Source organism: Pelecanus crispus, chromosome 9 (genome assembly GCF_030463565.1).
Source record: "Pelecanus crispus isolate bPelCri1 chromosome 9, bPelCri1.pri, whole genome shotgun sequence".
NCBI classification, from domain to species: domain Eukaryota; kingdom Metazoa; phylum Chordata; class Aves; order Pelecaniformes; family Pelecanidae; genus Pelecanus; species Pelecanus crispus.
This window is the reverse complement of record NC_134651.1, coordinates 41,935,306-41,953,014: the sequence shown is the minus strand read 5'-3', so window position 1 is coordinate 41,953,014 and position 17,709 is coordinate 41,935,306. Positions and strand designations below refer to the sequence as shown.

Sequence of the window (17,709 nt, the reverse complement as noted above, 5' to 3'; positions counted from 1 at the left end):
AGTAACTGTACGGCTTGAGGTTAATCCCTGGGGAAGACGAGTGGATCTGTAACTCCCACTGGTGCTGCCGTCGGTGGCCACCCCTGTGAATTCTTGTTGACACCAGGAGCACACTTTTGGCTCCCAGCCTGAATTAAAAAAACCATGCTGTTTACTAACGAGCGACTTTCTGAAAAAGTAGAATGCTGTTAATTTATCGGGGTCTTAAATGCTAATAATTCTGGCGAGGGGAAAACAAAACGATCGCAAAACCCCCCAAATCATTTCTGCAACCATGTGCATGTGCAAAAGATGGCACAAAGAAGGTTTAGTTTTCCAAGGTGTATTTGTTTCAAGCAAGTTCAAATGCGGGAGCTACAGCTTCTGTTTAAGGTTTAATTCTTAGCAACGCACCCCACCGTTTCTAGTCTTTGCATATTCCATACAAGCTTTATTGTATTAAATATAATCAAAGCAAGGAGTAGGGTCAGTGACTGGTCATGATTGTTTTTGGTAATTATTGCACAGCTAATTGGCTATTAACATCATTGCCTTGTTAACATGCATCCTGCAGGAGGAAGTAGCTCTCGAAGGCACTGAAGGTACTAAACTTGCTCCGTTTAAAAAAGGGAAACAAAACTTGTTTGTTACTTAGACATCCACGTCGGCCATTGCTCTCTGTAGAGGGTCGACAGACCAGTAGTCATCATCCCAGCCCAGGAACCAGCCAGAGAAGGTCGGCGGCTCAAAGCCTTGCTTGACGACTGTGACTGGAGTTCTCTTATCTCGGCTGGCCGGATCCGTTTCAATGTACCGTTTAGCTGGAAACACAAGCAGAAAGAAATCGCGTCGAGTAGGAGTCTCATGGAGCAACACAGCCGAAACAGCTTAATCGTAGCTAAAAGGATGTTAGAGATGCAATTTCAGATTGTTCATGTAAACAACAACAACAAAAAAAAAAACCAGCCACAAAAGTTTTCCCTCTGTGGTTTTATCTACACCTGTTAGAAGGCTGCCGCGTGGTTGCAGAAAACTGGTGTTAGGATTATGAAATGCTGTAACGCAGCGGCAGCCTACACCCGCTCGCCCGCACGGGGACACCTTTTCAGGGTTAGGGGTTGAGCACAGTGTGGCTGAACGTGCCTCTTACGCTGATCTTAGGGATTCTCCTCCCTTGAGAGATGTGATCTCTTTGATCACAACGTGGAATTTTATGTTGCGATTCAGGTATGTTTCTCAGTATAGCAAATCGCCCGCCTTATGATCAGCTGGTGGGAAAGTAAGAAACGGCTAGTTCAGAGAGGAAAATGTGACGTTACCAGATTTCAAAGCCTCAGTCTTTTCTTCTTCTTGGGCCTCTCTCCCAATCCATACAAAGACCTAAAGAGAAAAAAAAGGTATGAATTATTTATTTCTTTATGAAAGAAAGGACAGTTTAGACGAAGTCTCGGTGAACAGAGCATGACACAGAACATCCTCGCACTGGTGCGCCTGGACTGTTGACCTACGTGACTAAAGCTGTTGGTAGCTAACAAGCAGCTTTTTGACTGCATTTTATCTATGTAAATTCAAGCTACATGAACAAATTACACACTAGCTTAACATCAGGAAAAAGTAGCAGGTGTTTGAACTTTTTTTTTTTTTTTTTTTCTCCACACAAAACATATGAAATTCATCTCTTAAGTTGCCTTTTGGCTGATTTATGCACTGTCTGTTCCTGAAAAAGAAGAGAAAATGTGTCGGTATCTTAAGCTGCTGAATCCCCACAAGGGTTCCGAGTCCTCTCCAGCCGGGAGGAGGACGCTGCCCGCCAGAAGCTGACAGACCGGGGGCGTACCTACGATCCACAACAGCCTGTTTTCCTCAGCCCTGCAGCTAACCAAAGAACCGGCAGGACGCCGGCTCTCCTCCCAAGTTCCGGGCGCAAGTTCTCTTCCATGTCACTAGCCAGGGTTTGTTCTCAGGCCCGAAGGTGAAAGGACTCCAGAATACAACTGCTCTTCCAGCTGCTGTAAGTTGGGCCTCAAGGTAGAGCCAATTTGTGCCTATTCTTTGCTTCCCTCTTCACTAGATGATAAACGTGACGTACCTGATCCCATGTGTCAAGGAGCATGACATCATCCGTAGCAAGGTCATCCTGAGTCAGATCTCCGGGAACTTCTTCGATCTGGAGAACATAAGGTTAAAAGCTGAGCACGTACTTCAAGCACCATTTTACCTTTACAGGAGAAATGCAGTTCACGGAGGCTCTAGTTTCACCTCTTGTCGGTCAGGTGTATTTAGACACTGGCGTGGTATTTGACCACGCAGTTCAGGCTATGTCACAGAGCGTTTAGGCCACAACACAAAAATCAGTCTCCGTCTACCTAAAGAAGCTGTCTTTCGCTCATGCCCAAGACTTGTCACGCTGCCTCTTTGTACTTGAAAGATTCAGGAGTTAAAATTTGAGGAGTCTGAATGCTAGCTGTTAAGCAGGGCAGGAGCAGTCTGATGCTTCAGAAAGTTGCTGCGCTGACACAACAGCGCAACAGAACTAGCCGCTGTCTGCAGAAGCCTGATGCCGATGCTTCCCTTCTGCAGACAACGCCACAGAGGAAGGTAGGGTCTAACGGCCTGTCGGGTGGCTCGGAGCAGACAGGGACTGAGTTTCTCCCAGCTTTGTCAGATGGATGGTGAATTAATTGACTGTCGTCTTAGATACTCACAGTGAAGCGTCCACTCTTGTTGGAGCATGCAAAAAGACGAGGGGGGTGAGCATCCATCTTCTTGTCCTTCAGCCGGGGAGAGGTACGGTAAGGAGCTTTTCCACCCAAAGCTGCCCAGAAATTATCTGAAAAAGAGAAGGAGATACTGATGCTTCAACTGTTCGTGGAAACCACGATAGCAGGACGCTTTGGGTAGGACTTGAAGCGCTCTTCTGTGTCAGAAAGTCCCGACGGCCTACAAACATGAGCGTGCTGTTAAATGCAATGAAGATACTTTGGAGAAGCCCCTCTGGGCCCATGTCCCCATTTCCTTGTTCTGAGAGACAAAAGAAAATACCCATGAAATAATTACTGAGAACGTGCACAGCGACACAGAAATGATCTCAGACTCCATTGCGCCTCCCTCACCTGGCTCCCTGCCCTCAGAAACCTGTACTGGGCGAGCTCCCAGTGTCTTCAGCAGCTCTTGCGCTCCCGATTTCTCAGCGTCGCTGGCTCCTTGGCCTACCCAAAGGTAAGCAGTGGAGGGAGTTTTCAGGACAAAGGCATCGTTGGAGTTCAGCTGACTGGCAGTAGGCTCCAGCTGAAAAGAACGAACATTGCACACGTCAGATGCAATCATCCTCTACGCAGAGCCCATTATCGCAAAATAAAAACCAATACCTATCATTGAATAAACTGCAAACGAGATATTCCATATGAGCATGTGACAGTATAAGATACGTTGTATATTTGCCTGTATCTGAGTGATGAGTTAGACTTAATCATATGAGAATAATAAATAAAAGGGTGTTTCTGTGTGTAATCTACAGACACATGTGACCTATGGCAAGATTGCTTGGGTCTATCATTTTGCCACTCTGTGGTTATGGCAGGAGATCTAAGAACTTGCTGGGGAGACCATTGTAGAGCCGTATCCCTGCTGCTGCGGCTGATGAATCATTAACGTAATTTCCTCTCAATCAACAAGGACAGCCCATCTTGCAGCTAGAAACTTAGGAAGTTGCTGCAGACATAAACCAGCGCTCTTGCCTCACCTGTAGCTATCGATTAGGATTTAGTCTCTCTTTTGTTGTTGCATGGGGTGGTTTTTGTGTGCATTATCTTTCAAAGGAGCAGGGCTCTTGCCCTATGTCCTGGCACGAGTTCTATTTGCATACAGGGTATTGGGGACTTTCTGTCTTCAGCACTGTTGTCACGCAGGCTTAGAACAAGTCACAATGGCCAGATCCAAACGGATCAACAGTTTGGAAAGTACCATAGTACACAGGGTGCAGCATCTAGTGGGGACTTAAGAGAAACGGGTTAAATGTATTCAAGGCGGTTTTTAGAAACTAATTAGAAAATAACGATTATCACTGCTTATCCATGGGAAAAGAGGAATCTTTTAACAGCTGGTCAAGTTTTCAAAGTGCGTTTCAGTTGCCATCAGCTCGGTTTGGCCCGTGTTCTGTTCAAAGGGATCGTGTTCCCATCGCAGCCTAGGCATACGACAGGAAAACTGACTCCCCTTCCACGTACCTCCACCGCTCTGGTAGCTCCCGAGGTGCTGGATCGGACCTGGAACAGCCGCGTTCCCGCAGGTGCCGTCTGGCCTCCTTCCCTAGAGGTTCCACCCTTGTAAACAATCAAGGGCTTCCCACCAAACATGCTCATCAGATGAGGGGGCTCTTTTCCTTGCACTACTCGTTTCTAGAGAAAAAGAAACTTGCTGTCAGGTTTAAGCTGCTGCTGAAGAGTAGCACAAGACATACGAGAAGCGGCCTTTACAACCTTCCTTCCAGCTGGAATGTTCATATAGCGCCCAGCTGGCCACAGGAGCTTAGCTACTACCTCCCGCACAACACCAGCCCAGCGGTTACACTGAGCTCTCACAACTCCCACTTCATTCTACTTGGTGCGAGCGATCCACTGGCACAGAGGTAACAAGTAGCAGCCATACAAACCCTCCCATCTCATACAGGCCGCTTGTCAAACTTTCTTGCGTAACAGCTGGAGCGTAGGTCAGGCACGCAGCCACTCCGCAACACCTACGCCGTGGCTGGAGGCTGCCATTACGTGACTGGGTTGCTCCACTGCCAATTGGCATCATATAAATATATATATATGTACACATATAAAATTTATTCCCACAGTGTTGGTTTTTTGTTGGTTGGTTGTGTTTGCGTTTTCTACCTGCACGGGGCTGCCTCCCAGCTCCTCATCCAGCTGCACTGTGAGGAATGCAGAGGTTGCAATTTCATCTTGAGTGGAATCGGCACCCTGCCTGAAAGACAAAGCAAAATTTGAGTTGTCTTTCCAGCCCTTTTCTCCCCGCCCCACACACACCTTACAGAGATCAAGAAGAGGCAAGGAAAACCTTTGTTACCAAACCTCTGCAGCAGCTCATTCAACATGAAGGAGAAATTCATTATCCTATATTGTAACACGGTGATTGCAGAGGGAGATAAGAACGTTTTCTAGATAATAAGCACAGATTCTTCGGATTCTTCATGCCTATCTGCCATTATCTTTCTAGCAGCTAGTTTAAAAGCATGCCCAGTGGTACTGTTGTCAGGAACTACACATGCAGCCCCTACACAGGCTGCATCCGTTCTGGTTTTAGACAGCTTGCCTGGGCCCTCTCTGCTTGCTGACGAGCAGAAAGACCACTGTGAGACCGCGTGCTGAAAAACTCCTCTTTAAAGGCATGGTCTAGGAACTGTAACAGTCACAACCCACCAGCCGAGGTGGCAGAGTATCAAAAATTAGTTACGGTGGTCTTGAAAGATGTAGGAACTCTGCAAAAAGAACTAGAGCTTGATCCAAAGAAGGGAGTAACTATTACTGGGGTGGGGGGGGAGAAAAAGAAAAAAAAAAATACTAGCACAGTAATTCCTCCCATTGTCCCACGTCAAACAAAACATTCCAGACCTCTGGTATTGTTTTGTTTGCAAGGGAAGGTGAAATTTTATGCCCCGAGGATCCTCTGTAAGTGGGAACCAGCAGTGATCCATTTTCAAAGCAGTGGACTCAGCCCCACATAGCCCCCCACGTTTCCTGATGTGCATCAGGAAAGCTTTCTTACCAAGTGTAAATAATCTGTCCCTGTTTTCCAGCATGCTGGTAAGTGTACAAGATAATGTAGCTATCGCCTCCATAGAACTGGCCATACGTCGAAGGATCCACTGGCACTTTCTCTGAGCCTTCTATTCTCCAAATCTAGAAAAGGAGAGGAGCAGAAATATTCCAAGTTCAACGGGACAGCAGAATCAGCAGACTTTTCTGACAGAGCTCCTGGTCCCTTTTCTCCCCACTTCAGCCTCCCAGAACTTGCAGTCCTGCAGCCCCACCTGCTGGGGAACGCCGCTGGCATTCCACAGCCCCAGCTACGCCTGGAAGCTGGGCACCTTTGGCTTCTCCGATTGTGAGCTCCCAAACCTTGACCGGATTGATCAGAACCATCAGAACCACCGGAGAAAATGCCAGGCAGACTACTAGCACCGCCAGCACTGATGCCCATTTTGTACCCGACACGATCGTTTCAATTTCTCCCAGTTAGACAGTCAGTAATAGAGCTTTTAGACTTTACTGGGGACTTTTCAAAAGTCTAACGTTGGCTAGGACCTCTGTGGGCTTTTGGACAGTACTCAGCCCTTTCAAGCCCACCGCCACTGCTGCTCCTATGCGCAAATGCATGCATCCAGGTGCATGAGGTAGGCGAACCGAGACGATCGCCCATCACACGTGCGATGGCAAGAGCTAGAGTAACAGGGAGGAGGAGGAATAAGAAAGAAGTCTGGGTCCACAGTGCTGGGTGAAGCATTGCCCCTAGGGAAACTATGGGGTCAAAACAAACAGCTCATCTACACCGCTTAGCTGCAGGACTCTCAAGTCCTTGCTGGTATTTCTGGGGTTAAGAATTCCCCCAGCATTTACGAAACGGCGGCATTGACGATTCCCAGGCCTCCAGTTGTCTCCCTGCTCTTGCAGGAATGCCATCAAGTAGCAAAGAAAATTCTGAAAACCTTCCCAAAGGGATTCTGACACTGTTCCTGCTCACCTGTTTCCTGCCAGAGCCGTCATCCTCCATTCCGTGCTGGGCAGCCATGGCCCTGGAGGTGTGCAGCGTGGCAGCATCGAAAGGTACCTTCTCGATCTTGGCAACGTGACCAGAAATGTAAGCCTGCCCCAGTCCTTCTGTCTGGTCCTTGTCCCGCCAGTTCTTGAAGAATTGCTTAAACAGAGGTGTCTCACCACTCTCAGGGAGGACTTGGACCTGAAACAAATGAGCCAGCCATCAGGAGCGGCCTTGCACCCCATCCCACCCAGCTCCCGCTCTGGCTACAGGCTGGCACGAGAATTTCCTGGTACAACTCTTCCAAGATCAGAGCAGTGAAAGGCTTGGTGCCGAGATGTGGTATTAAGAGCAATGTCAGGTCTCACTGACACCATAATCAGAGCCATAGCAATCAATAGTACCTCCAGCTATTACCATACCGCACAGATCTTTTCCAAGAGAAAAAGACACATCACAAACCATCTGTTTTCTGCAGCTTGTGACCACCAGTTTGAAGGGATCTCTTTCTTTCAAGCCAGAGTTATTCAGTCTTTAGGCCTCTGTGTAACTACACCTGGGAGGTCCATACTATCACAACAATATGGGTCTCAATGTGCTATAGGACGCAGAGTCAGTCTCAGGTGAGATCTACGGAAGGCTGGAGGGATGTTAAGCCCTTAGAATCACCTCCCTAAGAACAAGGACAGGTTTATCTACGCCTTTCTTTTTCACTCTTTGGAGAAGGTCATGGAAAAGGTAAAAGAGTATCCGAGAGGAAGAAATGTTAAGTACTAGTTGTGTTGGGGTAAATGCTATTTTAAGGACAGTGTTAGCCCAGGAGCAACACTGCAGTTATCTCCCTGCAGAAGAGCAGATCCCCCAAAACAGGAGCTACTTGAAAGGCTGCTAGTGACACTTCACGTGAGCCGTGCTCTGGAGTCAGCAGCCTGCATGGCAGAAAAGGAACCCCAGTGGTGTCTGGGGGCTGGCCACAGGCGGGCTGCACGTCCTTACCTGGGTGTGTTTCGGATAACCCATCTTATCGATGAACTCTGAAGCTGTTTGTAGCGCTGCCTTCTTCTCCTCAGAGTTGGCACTCCTGCCTTTAATGAAAATAGAGAGAAAAGAGGTCACGTTTTTAAAAGTTCTGCATAAACAGAGAAGAAACTGTCCCAGGTACTTCGACCTTTTGCAACAGTAGAAGGGCCCAGCCTTCCAGCTAGATGATGCCAAACAGCAAATGACAATTGTTCGATCTCTTTTATGCCTTTTGTGATGGCTGAGAGAGCACAATTGCCTCTCTACTTACGATATGAATTTATTTTTTTCTTTCTGGTTCCCAGGACTCTCCCTTTAATTCTCTACACTAAAGACCCTGTACCTCAGCACCTGACATTTCAGAAGAGAGTGCTTTTCTGAGATTGTTAATGCTATCTGAACTCGCCCTGAAAAGCACCACCACCACCAAGTGTATGCTCCCCTACCAGGCTCGAAAGAAGCAGGGATTGGTAACTGGATAAAGATCATAACCAGCTTCACCCTCATCTCTACGGTACCTTTCCAAACAAAGATCTTTCCGTCTGTGCCATGGTCCAGAATGAAGCAGTCATCTGTACTCAGGGCTGCCTGGGAGAAGGGGTTCTCATCTGCCACCAGGGAAACTGCCATGTTCCCAGCCCCGTTGGAGACCTGCCATAACACAGCACAGAGATTAGGCATCATCTGTCCCCTTCCAGCCTCATGGCCACAGTCCAAAACTCAGGGAGTGGAAGGGAAATACATTTGAATGCACTGGCTGCTTCAGGCACTATTGTTTTTCAAACAGGATACCTTTGACACAGCAACAGTATGACAAAAACATAACATCTTCTCTGAAGATTTCAAGTACTTCTAGCAAAGCAGATACAATCAAAGAAAGAAAGACTGATCCAAAATGATAAATATCCTTCGTGCATAAGCAGCCAAGAAATATCTTCTAAAGCAAACCAACTGCACCCAGGAACTGGAGGGGACAGTCCTGGTAACTGTGAATAGGCCTCCCTGTGTCAAGCGGGTTTAATAGTCTGAGTTCCCGTACTTACTAATGGATAAAGGTCCACATGACAAAACATCTTGGCAGATATTCCCAACATCATTACCAGAGACTGCTGTAGAGAAGATTCCTCCCCAAGAGTCTTGGACATTCTTCTACACTTATACTAGCTGATGGCAAATGTTACCTTCCAAATCATTGCTTCATCATGCTCACTGGATGTAGAAAGGGGTAGAGCCTGGTTCTCAGGCTCACTATTTCTAGTCTTTTCCCATCACCTTCCTAACACAATCCCTGATAACACAAAGCAAAACTCCCTTTTTTCCCCCCATTTGTTTCACACTCTGCCTTCCCTTCAAAAATTCCTGGAAAGTCCCAGCTGTCTCACTACAGTCAGCAGTGGTGGAAAAGACAATAGAAAGCCTGTGGGTATGCAGTGTAACAACCAAGGATCATACGTCAAACTTCATAAAAAGCTAACAGCAGAACGAGGCAGAAGCAGGACTCGGCTCAGCTCAGCTCCTCTCTGCTACTGCAGCTCCACCTAACTGCGCAAAGATCCCTCCATTCTCCACAAGGTGACTTGTCGGGGTTTCTTGTTACCTTATAAAGCTTAGCCAGCCTTCTGTTAGCTGTATCAGTTTTGGCCTCATCAGAAGCTCCTGGTGGCAAACTGGGCTTTGGTCCCAGGACCTGTGAGAGAGAGGAAAAAAAAATTACCAGCCAATCCAAGAGAATCTCTGTTGCCCAGAAGCTCCAGCCACAAGAACAAGTAGAAGAAACTTCTAGATCAACAACAGTGAAAATACACTCCGATGTCCCAGCAATGCAGAGGACCAAGTCTACACTGAATTGAGTGTTTACAGCGCTAACACTTCATCTGTAAGGACACACACTACTGAGCCTATCTACCCATCCCACCCATTCTTCCACACGCCGCCCTTCACACTCCAGCACAGATAAATGGACGAGGCGAATAACCTGAAGCATTTCCTCCCGCTCTGATCCTTCCTCCGAAACATAGACCCTGGCGCGACCATTCCGCTCGTTGTCCCGAATCCCCTTGGCCAGCACAGTGGCCTTCAGCCGTTCATGGCGGTTGCTGTTGGAGCCGCACCACTGAAAGATGTTCTGAGGGAAAAGAGAAAGACCATGCAGCTGTGAGAGCATAACAACCCCCTCTCTAGACAAGATGGCAGTATGGCTGGGACTGAAAGATGTTAAAAGGCTGGCTATACTGTGTTTCAAAATGTTCAATACTTGAGACAGCTTCAACAGAGTGGGGGGAAAAAAAAAAATCCTTACATGAACTACAGGCATCTCCTGCCCCTGCAAGTCTGCGAAACTTGTCTTTTACATGGTACTTACACTGCCAAGGTCAAGGATGAAACAGTCCCCTGTGTTGAAGCTCTCCCAGGTCACAGGGACCTCCGTCGCTCGGACTACTCGCTTGCCTTTGACCTGCAGAAGCCTCTGCACAGTTACTTCATTGGGAACCACGTGTCTGAAGCCAGAAGCCACGCCACCAGCCTAAGGGAAAACAAAGAAACAACAATTCATGCTTGTGCTGTTGCTTCAGAAAAAAATAATAATCCTACCGATCTGCTATCAGTGAGCAGTTCTTGCCTCTCACAGGAAAGAGGGTCAGCAGCAGCTTGCAGAGACAGCCAGTTTGCCCAGGCTGGGCTTTTGTATGGCATATATCTATCCATACATCCCAGCTATCTATTCCCATAGCATCTAAGGGATACTGATACAATACAGTTGGAGATCTCCAAATTCGAAGAAGATCTCTCTCAATAAGTTGAGGTATTAATAGGATTTTGACTGGTGGGGCGAAGAGTGTATTTCCATGTGTATTATATGTCCTGCCTACCAGAAATTATCCCAACCTCAGGATTCACCTACTCTGCTGACGAAGAGATACTTGGAATTACTTGTCAATGTAGGCAACAGGACTAATGTCAGTTATCCTCAAAAAAAAGCACAACCAAATTCTAATGAATGAAAGTGACAACAAATGAGCAGGAAATAAGCAAACCAGAAAGACTAGGAAAGTGTTAGGCATGAGGAAATGTAAGTGCTTTGCAAGCATTTGTCCTGATATCACTTTCCTTGTGCCATTGGATTCCTAACAAACTACCGTTCTTGACTGCATGTTTCTACTTCTTCTATTCCACTTTACTGCCAATGGCATGGAAGAGTAACTACCACTACTATTCGTCTACTTTGCCAAAACATTACGTATGCTAAGGAGGTGTGCTAGGCACAGAAAAAGACTGGAAAGGTCAAACTCTGTTATGTAAGTGGGGAGAAATTAAATCTACTGGGTAGGCGTTTCCCATTAATTCAGATTGCTGTTTTTTAAATTCATTCCAGACATCTTGGTACTGTTCTTTCCTCTGCTTCTCAAAGAAAAACAAAACCTCAATTCCTACGGTTTCCTGGGGCTTTGCTTGTGTATTATTAATTCAGCCAAAGCTCTCCCGCTGGGATCTGCTGTTCTCCACCCTGTCAGTTCCAACTCATTGAAAACATCTGGTTGAGAATGGTTTTTCAGCAACTGGAAAAAGGGCAATTCCCATTCTTCTGAGAACTGGGCAGTGGGCAGGATGCCATTTCTTGCAAACTTGATTCAGCCTGCTAGTATAAAGACCCAGCCATCACCTACCTTGTACTTGATGCCAGATTTGAAGTACCCGAGGAAAGTTGAGGACTCGTGGCTTTGCACTTCGCGATGCTGAACAGCCTTCCCTTGAAGGTAGTCATCCATCTGGACAGCGAATATGGCAGCTGCCCCACGCTCATCTTGAGAGCTTTCATCTCCTAAGAAATGAAAAGGCAACAATTTGGAGGGAACGCAGGGGTTCTACCTCTACATTCAACTGCGCAAAAACACCAGGGAGAATGCAGATTACTGGGAAGTTTAGTTCTGCAGAATAACCTTTTCCAAACTTTTCTAATAATGACTCCAAACAGCAGTATAAACTGTATATTTTTCTGGCAGGCTTCCAATACCATCATAACTGCAGCAGCCCCGCTGCTTCCCAGCTGTCTCTTTGATAGGTATCATTCACTTTTCTTTTGCCGTTTCACCCTGTCCTGGAAGGAAACTTGCTATGGAGCAAACACACAGACAGATGAATCTGCAGGAAGACACTATCAGGCTTTATGAAGGCTGTACATACTAATGAGGCACCAGTTCCACAGCAATTGGGCCTCTCCGGAGGTCTCTGGTGTGGGAAACCTACTGACAAATGGCAGATACGGCGAGCCACCATGCAAGTATCTTACATAGCTTTAATGATGATACTGTCAAAGAGTCTTGGTTTTGCAGGGTGTGGAGAAAGCCCTGCAATGTTACTCAGTGACATTAACTGCAGAAGGCTAGTCAGGAAGTCTGAACTTCAGGGGGAAAAATCCCACTCATTGAGTCAGGAGGATAACAACTGACCTCCATCCTTTCAAACAGAAAGGATTTCAGCCGCCCCTTTCATCCGAGATCTTGTCTTCTCTGTGAGCCTCTGGCGAACAGGGACTTATTCTGTCATCTTGATCGGAAAAAGCTATTTCTAGGTACAGAGATAGCTGTACTCACTCCTGCAGAAACCATTTCAAATATTTAAGGTAAGTAGCACTATATGCACCCAAAACTGCATTCTCACTGTACTGCCAGTTGGGCTTTTTCTTTCCCTGGGTAACACTTACTGGACAGGGCTGGTGTAGCGAGAGGAATGGAGTTGTCTGGGCTCCCCGATCAGCGGGGGCACTCCCTTCAGACTTACCCAACCAGAAATGCAGGTCGTACTGGAGGTTCCCACTCCGCTGTTTGATGGTGTTCAGCACCAGATAGGAATCTCCTATGAAGAAGTCTCCATACAGATTTTTTGGCACTGGTACCAAATCAAATTTCTCGATCCTCCAAATCTGAAGGCCAGGTTCCTTCCCAGCCTTCGAAAACTCAGCGTGTTCCACCATGCTGACAGGCTAGGGGTGAGACAGAGAATGTTGTTCAATATGCATAGTACAAGGAAGCGCATGTTTAAATTATATTGCTTCTGATCTCTGAACTATTGTTCCAGGCAACAAGTGAAGTTTCCTTTTTTTCTGAATTTTGAAGGAAAAACAAAAAGGGGGCAGGGGGAAGTCTCTCAATCACTGTTAATTTTCACTTCCAATCAATCCTACTTCCTGGCTTATTCCTGACTTATTCTTTCCTAGACTCTCTTTTCTCTGTTTTCTGTCTACCTCTCCTGATTTTACTCTACATACTTTACTAGTTTATAGCTTTTCGATATGGCACATAAGTGAAAGACTAATCCCCTTGCTGACTGTTCTTTTCTATAAATGCTGCATGATGCTCAAGACTGTAGGACATAAGCCCCTTTTAACTATACACATTGTACATCTTGCACAAATATTCGTTACAGTTTTCCTAAAACTTGTGTTATCTTATCCAGCTCTTTCTGGAAAATTTTGTGAATATCATCGAGGTTAGATAATTAACAGATTTCTTGTATCTCTTCTGTTCTGACATGTTACTTCAGTACTTCTGTGTAAGTGTTCCCTTAATAGGAATTACGCTAAGGTACACAACATCCTCTCCTAAGAACATTGCAATTTTGGTTCAATATGTGTATTGTCATACTAATGCAATGTATTAACAATATGCAATCCATTCTTTTAACAAACATAACGAACACTTTTCTATAGTATAAAAGAACTCACTTAGGTAATACTGAAAGGAAATAAAACATTTCTGTCGTATTGGCAAAGGAAGTTTGTCCATATATTACAGCATGCCTTTGAGTGGTATCAGACAACAGGGAAGAAAAAATGAAAATGTTATATTAGAAGCATCCAGTATTTTGACAAAGAAGATAGTTCACAGTAGCTGATGGACAAAAGTACAATATGCTCAGCTTTCAAGGCAGAAATAAAGAATGTTACAAACTAGAAAGCAAAATAGCAAGTTATCTACCAAAGTGATTCCTAAGCTGAAATCAGATATCAAACAAAGATGGAAAACAGTGAACTTTTAACATTATGATTCCAGTCAGCCTGTCTTAGTTTCTCCCAAATTCCCACTATAAAATTGGACAAACCCCTTAGAAAGAATTAAAAGAGAGTGTGACTCTTACAAGTAACTGAAAAACAAAAGTTTTTCAATGTTTAATTGTGATGTTAATCACTTACCACAGCTGAAAGCACAACAGCTGCTGTAACAACATATCCAAGCCCTGCAACAGACATGGAGCTAACACAGTTCAGCTTCAGAGCCATTGTGCAAAAAATGGTGAAAAAAATATAATTGAAGCCCTGTTTGCCCATTTCTAATGGCAAATGGGCTTCTCCCTCCTTCTGCAGAAGCTGTAGGGAGTCCCAGCTCCCTCCTCCTCTTGCTGCTAGTGAAGACGAACCGCAGAAGCCAGTCTTTTATCAGCGACAAACACACCCACCCCCTCCACAATATAGGGGCGTAACATGTTTGTGCAAACAGACCTCTTGGAAGTCTCAGAGACTCCTTCAGCCATTTACAGATGCTTAATCCCAGCAGGCAATAACTCAAGACAATATGCTATCCATTACAGCCTACAGTGCAATTATGTTCAAACAAGCCAAATATCTAGTCATAAGGCCAGTAAGAGAGGAAGAAATTAAGAGACATCAGCAACAGAGGCAACATTTTGTCAGCTGAAAACTGCAAATACATGGAAAGTTGATGAGACGCAGAGGAACAGAAAGGCTGTTCCAGATGGCAAGGGCTGCACAGAAAGAGATTTTGGAGCTGAGAAGAACAGAGAAGCACTGAAAGGATACAACTGAATAACCTGAGGATGGAGGGAACACACCCTCATCTCTCTGCACCTGTCAGAGAAGCAAGATGCAAAATTCAGCATGTGCTTTGTGTGTCTAGCACCTGAATGCAACCTCCACACAAGCTACCTACTATCAGAGTAATACACTGAGGGGTTTGAGATGGACCGATGTATTTCAGCTCATGAGTTCACAAAAGGGTATTAGTAGGCTGGTAGGTGACAGAGCAAGATCTAATTCACTAATTTCACAACCAAATATTACTGAGGGTGTAGCAAATCCCTGTGACAGGAATATTCAGTTCAATGAAACTACAACATCACAGCAAACCAGTGATCCGCCACCAGTAAGGAGCTTGTTCTTCCAACCACCTCACACCTCAGCAAGTCAATCTATCACATTTTCCAAGTGTTTGCAGTAAGTAAACTGTGCAGAAAGAGTTGTATCCCACTTTCCATCACAGCACCCCAGGAACAGAGCAGCCCTATGCTCTTACCAGAGGGTGGAATGGCTCCCGGAGCTGCAAGCAGCAGCGTCTGTGATAGAGCATCTGCCAAACGCTGCCCAAGGGCTGCGCAGAGACCTGCCTCAGACATGCTCTCTGGTATGTGGCTGTGAATATCCTGGAAGGTCAAACAGGAATGCCAGGAGGAACGTAACTAATGCCTACATGCGGCTGTGCTGCCAGTTACTCTTGCTCTTAACGCACCCAGGGGTGAATTACTGAGTCTGAGGTTCCTTCCCACTTTCAGAATCTCTCAAAAGATGCTTAAATAAGGGGCAAAATTGTCCACCCACAAAATTCCACAACAAAACTGCCATGAGGGAAAGATCAGGCCCCACTTTGTCTGTGCTTTCTCCGCTCTCCATGAGAATATTTTCTTTCTCTCTCTGTCTCATTAGAACACTCTGCTTCTCTGTTGCATTTTGTTTTGAAATGTCACCTTGGCAAACTCTGCTTTAGTTGATGTACCTTTGAAAATTTCACTGGAAATTCTCAAACTGAAATAGATAATAAAAACAACGTCTTAGTCTTGCTGGTGTTTCTGATCTCTGTGAAGGAAGTTCAGAGTGTCAGAGGTCTAAGACCCAGTGAAAAAAAACATTGGAACCCTGACTCCGGGGAAGCCAGCTGTGAAAGGCTTCTGCAGCTGTAGAACACCCAAACCAAGATGACTGGATTGCCTAATGTTAGAAAGAGATGGGTCCCTTCCAAATGGAAAAATACTTTGGACTTTTTATTAATAAATACCTGTATAGTGCCACACTTGAGCAAACTTCACGGACTGATGGCGAAAAGACCTGGGATGATCTTCTTTAGCATCCCATTTTAGGATATATTGTAATCTGCAAATATATGTTCATAAGCATATATGATATTTTGGAAAAACAAATTAATTTGGTCTTCTAATTAACTTGGCCTGTGATAAGTTTTGCCCTCAGTCCAAGCTTGCATTGCCAACTAGTTGCAGAATGTAAATACAGGCAAAAGAGGGGAAGAGGGCTACAATGAATAAATTGTATATTATAGTGTTCTTTGGTAAAAATTAATCTGAAGCATGTCTGAAGGGAATAAGTGTAATACACTCCAACAGCTGGTATGGTTTATTACTGCTGTCAGCAAATGTTGCATTGCTAAATGAAGCCACAGAAATCTGTGCTCTGGACATTTTATTGAGGGCGGATGCCAGATGAGATTGCCAGGACCCTACTGAAAAGGACGTGCTGCTGGAGACATGGGAAAAAGGCAAATTTCAAGCTGATGTTAATAAAACTGTCCAGCTTAGTCACAGAAAGGGTGCTATGCAGAGCCAACGTCTTATGCAAAGGAAAGTTATTTAAGGAAAATAAGGAAAGGGCTTGGAATACAGGATTTCGGTGCAGATGGATCATCTAAATGACACTTGGCTGCACAATGATAAAAACAAGAACTTAAGAAAAGAAGTCCAATGATTTGAGCAAACAGTGGAAGACAACTTCTTATAGTATCCAGATGTGCAGTTAACACAATCACGACAGGCCTAGCTGAGAATGCCATATAATGGGGACTGGCCTATAGGAATAGTTACAGGGATATGCTCCCTATTTACCAAACACGAAACGTGAGACTTGGTATGTGAAGGAAGCCGACACTGTGCAAAAGTCTGCGTCTGGCTCACAGACCAATGGCAAAATTTAGTGATTGCCTCTTCAGGAAAATGTTAAATGATTTTCCTGAGGCTGGAAGCAGCTTGCCTCAGAGGAAAGGCCAAAAAACTCAAACCTGACATTCTTGTCCTGCTGTGCATCCTCTCTGTCACGGTGCCGCTGGAAGCCCTGACAGCTGATGCTTCCACCACCTCCGATCCGGGACTCAGTAGTTTTCTCTCCTGGTATCCAATCCAAAACAGCGCTCTTATTTCCACTCTGCAACTTGTAATAAACAGTTCTCTTTGCCTCCCTCCCTAAATACTTCCATTTATGCTCTTCACATTCATCTCTGTGGCTGTGCCTCCCACTCACCTGTCACAGAGTCACTCTACGCCCTCATAAATTGACGCCATCAGCACTTTGGCCATTTGTCTTTACTCTCCTCTGAATTTGTGTCTGCCAAGAAGGTGCCCAGTTCTGCACTTCTCAGCTGTGGCCCAGCACAACTATACTGAAAGGAATGTCCTGTCCTCTTCAAGAAAAACCTGTGGACACAGAGCCCCAAATCCCTCAGTCTGTCTCATCACACTGCAAAGTCCATTAGAGGGAATAATTAATGCCTAGTTCCTCCACATCACATATACTGTCACATCCTTACACCTACCACCATCTAAAGCATCTAGTGCTGCTCTCTAAAGTATCTTTCTACAAGACAATATCATCCAGTACTGACAGGGGGGAAAAAAGAGGAGAAAAATCTTTATTCTGTTAGGCTCCAGTCTGATCCTGACTCAACCTCAAACATTCAGAGCAGCTTTACTAAAGCTGAAGGAATGCACACACTCAACCAAAAGATCTTCTGGTATTGCCAGAGTATTTCTGAACACAAAATGCACAAGACAGTAACAATAATATTTTAACAATTTTTAAAATTAAATAATTATTAAAGCAAGATTAAATACAATAGAATGGGTATAAGTATTTAGTGGCCAGTTCCCCTATGTGAC

The 17,709-nt window shown here is 45.3% G+C and overlaps 1 protein-coding gene across 2 annotated transcripts; it reads right to left on the bottom strand.

Annotated features, from left to right (window-relative positions):
* Positions 1-322: 322 nt before the first annotated feature.
* On the bottom strand, positions 323-14,086 carry GSN (gelsolin). Of its 2 annotated transcripts, XM_009480918.2 has the most exons (17): positions 13,952-14,086; positions 12,541-12,742; positions 11,427-11,581; positions 10,124-10,285; positions 9,737-9,886; positions 9,359-9,448; positions 8,280-8,412; positions 7,738-7,826; positions 6,727-6,942; positions 5,752-5,885; positions 4,860-4,950; positions 4,206-4,376; positions 3,093-3,267; positions 2,685-2,809; positions 2,069-2,146; positions 1,299-1,359; positions 323-800 (listed from the first exon to the last, which is right to left on the bottom strand). In XM_009480918.2, exons 1-17 carry the CDS (start codon positions 14,084-14,086, stop codon positions 631-633), a joined length of 2,337 nt encoding a protein of 778 aa, XP_009479193.2. In that variant the 3' UTR covers positions 323-630. The 2 variants fall into 2 exon arrangements, with proteins under 2 accessions (XP_009479193.2, XP_075572070.1); XM_075715955.1 differs by lacking the exon at positions 13,952-14,086.
* Between the last annotated feature and the right edge of the window lie 3,623 nt (positions 14,087-17,709).

What these genes read in the sequence shown, in the direction of transcription:
- GSN (XM_009480918.2), bottom strand. Translation starts at nt 14,086, where the DNA reads ATGGGCAAACAGGGCTTCAATTATATTTTTTTCACCATTTTTTGCACA. An exon ending in ACGGCTCTGGCAGGAAACAG is followed by an intron (nt 5,886 to 6,726) that starts GTGAGCAGGAAC and finishes CTCCTTTTCTAG; the next exon opens with ATTTGGAGAATAGAAGGCTC. An exon ending in GAGCTACCAGAGCGGTGGAG is followed by an intron (nt 3,268 to 4,205) that starts GTACGTGGAAGG and finishes CGTTCTTTTCAG; the next exon opens with CTGGAGCCTACTGCCAGTCA.